Consider the following 5551-nt stretch of genomic DNA (forward strand, 5'->3'; position numbering starts at 1 on the left):
AGTCCCGGGCTCCTGACAATGAGGGAAGCGCTATCCAGCGTAGAGTACACGTGCCCTTTGGAGGGCGTTGTGTATGTGTGTGGGTGTGTGTGTGAGGGGGGGTTGATGGGGAGAGACGGGAGGAGGAAATTAGGTTTGGCTCCTGGAGCTCAAAGGCCAGAGAGAAGACACTCTTCTACAGGCTGCAGCCCAGAGCTTTAGTCTGCTCTTGTATTATTTATCTCGTCCTATAAGCTATTCATCAATCCATTACTTATTCATTCCAACATTAAGGTAATTAAATATGAGCTGACTGGGAAAGGGACAGGGGCAGGGGTACGGAGGTAGAGGAGGGGAATTAGAAGGTCTGGAGTCATTGATTTGCTCAGAGATGTGCGCGGCTGCCCTTAGGTGACACTAGAGAAGGGGCTCACGTTGCAGGGTCCTGACGCGATCACCAACCCATCCATCCCCTCCCGCTCCTGGGCAGTGAGGCTCCCTCCCTCTCTCCTCCCTCCGCCCTCCACCTCGCTTCCCACCTCTCCGGGTCTTTCTCCTCACACCACTCCCAGTCCCCCACTTCACAGCCTTGCCCTCCCCACACTGGGCGTTGCGGCCTCCCGGCCCGGCTCAGCGGCGCGCGGGCTGGCCAGCCCCGGATTGGCGCCGCCCGCAGCCAATCAGCGCGCCGGGGACACTGCGCGCTTTAAGGCAGCTGCCTGGAGAACAGAAACCAAGTTCCCCAGCAACAAGCAGCATCCACCCCGCGGAAGGCTGGAGCCAGCGAGGCCCGAAAGGCTGGGAGCGAGCCGATTTCTTCGTGTTCTGCGCGCGCTCCACTCCTCGTCCTGCTCTTTCCTGGCCGCCTATCCCCAAATCTCGACTTGCGCTTTCGGCTAGGGAAAGGCTAGGAAGGGGGTTAGGAGCAGCCGCGCCCCCCTCCCTACGGCTGCCGCCCCCTGCATTTTCGGCTCTGCTCCCTGCCGCGTGCGCCCCGGCAGTGCGCTCCGGCAGGCCCCAGCCATGTCGATGCTGCCGTCGTTCGGCTTTACGCAGGAGCAAGTGGCGTGCGTGTGCGAGGTTCTGCAGCAAGGTGGGAACCTGGAGCGCCTAGGCAGGTTCCTGTGGTCACTGCCCGCCTGCGACCACCTGCACAAGAACGAGAGCGTTCTCAAGGCCAAGGCCGTGGTCGCCTTCCACCGCGGCAACTTCCGCGAGCTTTACAAGATCCTGGAGAGCCACCAGTTCTCGCCTCACAACCACCCCAAGCTGCAGCAATTGTGGTTGAAGGCGCACTACGTGGAGGCCGAGAAGCTGCGCGGCCGGCCTTTGGGTGCTGTGGGTAAATATCGGGTGCGCCGAAAATTCCCGCTGCCGCGCACTATCTGGGACGGCGAAGAGACCAGCTACTGCTTCAAAGAGAAGTCGCGGGGCGTGCTGCGCGAGTGGTACGCGCATAACCCCTACCCCTCGCCGCGTGAGAAGCGGGAGCTGGCCGAGGCCACCGGCCTCACCACCACCCAAGTCAGCAACTGGTTTAAGAACCGGAGGCAAAGAGACCGGGCCGCCGAGGCCAAGGAAAGGTACGCGGCGTGCTTCCCGCTGCTGGGGCGACCCCGGGATGCCTTCCATTCCCCTCCGCCCATCCCCGCCCCCGCAGGCTCTGGCCACCGCGTCCTGCCAGCCCGCCGGAGCCGGTCCGCCGGGCGGCGCCCGGGCCCCCGCAGCACTGCAGCGAAAGTTCATGAACTCTGAGATCGTTTGCTAGGGATGGGAACTTGTTTGATTTGAGCGCCCGCGCGTGGGCTTCTTGGGGTGTGAATGTCGAGAAATATTGGCGCTGTTTTTCATGCGTCCCCTGGCTGGTTGGGCGAGATGTAAGGGGTGGAGAGTGAGTTTCTAAATTAACTAGAAGGGAAATGTTGATTGGTAACGCGAGGGAAGGGGTTCAGTGTGGGCTGAGGGCCGTGAATCTCTCTCCTTTTGCTCTTGGGAGGGGTGGAGCTGGCCTGAGGCTTCGACTTTGCCCCCACTGCCCCCCAGTGCTTTACTTGCGCTCTCATCCTAGTCTTTTGGGCGAGAGATGGCCGTTTCATTTCTCACTAGCCTTACAAAGGGAGGAGTCTTTCAAAATTCCACGCGAAAAGAGCTTTGGGAGAGGTGGCGCTGCATTCACTCCCCGACGCCCTAAACCCAGAAAGGATCGCTCCTCTCTGGGCCCCCTTGTGCGTGGTCCGGCGCCGCGGCCCGTCCATCTGGCTGTCCACGCTGTCGCCCTGCACGAGGAAGGGGTCTTCAGTCGCAGGCTTCTCTCGTCTTGGACCTCAGAAGGCAGTATTTTTAAAACTTGTCTCTGTCTCCACCTCCTCGCACCAACATCCCCGGCCACCTGGCCCCGCTTCTTCCGCTCGCAGTCGAATTTCCGACAAAGATTCGGAAGAGCGTGCGGGAGGCGGCGGCGAGGGCGGTGGCGACAGCAGGAAGAGCGCTCCGGGAAGCTGACGAGTTTAGGGGAAACCTGAGCGCCGGGCCGGCTGGCTTTCCTTTGTTTGCTTCCGAGCCTGGGGTGCCGATGATGTCGCCTCCGCTTTCCACTCTGGGTGGAAAAGCAGGGAACGTGGATACATACAGTTGAAATAGGCTTTCTGGGAGAGAGACTGAGAGCGGTATGGGAGGGAAAAGGGGGACGGGTGACAGGCAGGTTCTGGGGTGGGCAAGACAGGCGAGCTCTCAGAAGGCGGAGTGCGAGGGCTTCCAGATCCTGAAGTTGACCAGCCCCCAGCACCGGGACTAACGCCCCGGCACCCGGCATTGGCTCGTTAGCTGTGCTGGGTCGAGAAGTTTCCCTGATGGGGTAGGATGCGCTGGTGTGAATGTCTGTGGGGAGTTTGAGAAGGGGGCGTGAGGGAGTAAGGATTGAGTGAGTAACACGGGGGCAGGGACACTTCGGTTTCAGTTAGACTTTAGTTACAAAACGGCAGCCCTACAAGCCAGGCCCGAGGGCCCACTACCTGATGAAATTGGAGAGACTGGCTGCGCTCCCTGTGTTTACTCAGGTCACTGGGCCGCTCTGGACACCACTTCCCATGACCTGTCCTGTGTCTCAAAAACCACAACCTCCATGCAGGGGCAGGGAAACTCGACGTTTGTTTCCTCGGATGGGAACAGGACAGTTGACCTAATTCACCCAAACCATGTATGCATGGACACTGTCTGTCCCTAGTTAGTTTTCTTCTTCACCAATAACCATTTGTTGAAGGGTTTCCAGACTCGCTTCGAAACGTAGTGCTAGTTGATAGGTATTTAAAAACAACTGCTTGAACAAAAATTTTAAAAATAGGTGTTTCAAATAAGCCGTGCTGGTCTGGCTTTCTAAAATCTGGAAGAGGAAGGAACTGCCTCCCCAGGGGCTCTGCCTATAGCTTCCCATTTCTCCAGTCTCCTCGGTCTCTCGACTTTCCCCAGGACCCTTGGGGATCGGCGGGAGAGCGGAGCTCCTCCGTTTGGGTCTATGACTGATTGCACAATGGCCTTTTCCTCCTTCCAGCTCCCCTCCCTCCATCTCACACTTTTTTTTTTTTAACCATATGGTGTTGTCCTCTATTTCTTAGGGAGAACACCGAAAACAATAACTCCTCCTCCAACAAGCAGAATCAACTCTCTCCTCTGGAAGGGGGCAAGCCGCTCATGTCCAGCTCAGAAGAAGAATTCTCACCTCCCCAAAGTCCAGACCAGAACTCGGTCCTTCTGCTGCAGGGCAATATGGGCCACGCCAGGAGCTCAAACTATTCTCTCCCGGGCTTAACGGCCTCACAGCCCAGCCACGGCCTGCAGGCTCACCAGCACCAGCTCCAGGACTCCTTGCTGGGCCCTCTCACCTCTAGTCTGGTGGACTTGGGGTCCTAAGTGGGGAGGGCCTGGGCCTGGAAATGGCGACTAGGGACACTTGTAAATAGAAATCAGGAACATTTTTGCAGCTTGTTTCTGGGGTTCTTTGTGCATAAAGGAACGGTGGACTTTCACAGATATCTTTTTGAAACTCAAAACCAACAGCAATCTCAAACTTAGTCATCTTCTTCTCTCCAACTCTTTCCACTTTTGCATTTCTCCTCCCAGCACAGAAATCAGGAAAAAGAAAAAAAAAACCCAAACAAACAAAAGCACCCAGTCACCCAGTCTTGGTTCTGGGCAACCCTTGTGCCTGCTTCAGTAGTCTTTTTCCCTTTTTGTTTTCTTCTTCAATGAATGGGAATTATAAATCAACTGGATTTTAATTATTTCCTTTTAACTTATTTATGGAAAAAAATCTTTTGGGAAGAGGGTAAAGGGAAATGAAAAAGAGAAGTCAAAATAGTCAAAATAAGAGCCTCCAGCCTGAGAGGAAATGGTTGCTTTCTTAAGGTGAAAAGGAAAAACATAATCTTACAACTTTTATTGATGGGGAAAAATTAAGTTTACATTTTTCATATTTAGTGTTAAACAACTTTATGTAGCTTAAAATGAAATAACAGTATTAGGGGGAAAAACAAGTGCCTAAATGTCTTAAATGCTCTCTGTGGGAGGCAGTTAGAAGTAACCATTAGTAATGCAACTATTTTTGTCAAATTTAGTGGGGTTTTTTGGTTGTTCTTTGTTTTCTTGGGTTTTTTTTATGGCAAACGTTAAAAAATGTACCAGTGTGAAAAAAACAACACTTTCCTGAATGCCATTTCTTCTCATGCCCTCGAAGCTTTCATATCTAGCCTACTGCTGTTAAGGGTTTCTCCTGTTCCTACTTTCTAGCTTGCAAAAAATATGCAACAAATCTGGCAACCTGGTATTTGTTACTAAAACAGCATGTGTTTTCAGGTTTCTTTTCTATTGTACCTAAACCTGTCTAAATTAAAACTTAGTAGAACACCAGGAGTACGGTTCTGTTTCTGAAAGGTGAGTTGTGTATTGCTGTCATTGGGCGCCCCCTTTTTAGATAGTTTTGTTGCTTTCTTACTTAATGTGGTTATGAATTGCAGGGTATACTTTAAAGGCCATCACCTGAACCAAGAGTGGTGATAAGTATATGACAAGGAAAATGAGTGAATGAATTTAGCTTTGGGGTATTTATTTTTTTATTATTTAGCTACACAGTTTTGTTTACCACTAGCTCTTCTCCATAGCATTTTATGTTAAATCAGCTCTTTTTGTATGAACAAGTTTATGACCAGACTGTGAAAGTAAAATAATTTATCTGCTTGGGAAAAGAAAAACACACACACAAAAAACTCGAACAAGGATAGGAACTCTGAATTAACCTGTACAAATAGAAAGCAGACCAGCAGGACAGGAGCTTTTTGCAGTGCTGCCAGATAGTATTCAGAAAAATCACGGTAATCATGTAGGCTCATTATTATTTTTGCCTGGGGCAAAAATGGTGTATCTTTGTATTTAGCTTTTAAAATTAGTGAAACAAATGGCATTATTTATTAAAATTCTACTCAGGATAACAGGATTGGCTTGCTTGTGTTTTGTAAAGTATTGTTCCCCAGAGAGAGACTATTTTCTGACATGACAGTTTCATAATTTTGATTTTTCCCCA

General features: G+C 51.8%; 1 protein-coding gene across 1 annotated transcript; it reads left to right on the plus strand.

The window, feature by feature from the left end:
• The first annotated feature begins 686 nt into the window (after window positions 1–686).
• Window positions 687–4881, plus strand: SIX1 (SIX homeobox 1). The gene is made up of 2 exons (XM_066343347.1): window positions 687–1562; window positions 3591–4881. Exons 1-2 carry the CDS (start codon window positions 1003–1005, stop codon window positions 3883–3885), a joined length of 855 nt encoding a protein of 284 aa, XP_066199444.1. The 5' UTR covers window positions 687–1002; the 3' UTR covers window positions 3886–4881.
• Window positions 4882–5551: the final 670 nt, after the last annotated feature.

This window comes from Saccopteryx leptura, chromosome 6, assembly GCF_036850995.1.
Source record: "Saccopteryx leptura isolate mSacLep1 chromosome 6, mSacLep1_pri_phased_curated, whole genome shotgun sequence".
NCBI classification, from domain to species: domain Eukaryota; kingdom Metazoa; phylum Chordata; class Mammalia; order Chiroptera; family Emballonuridae; genus Saccopteryx; species Saccopteryx leptura.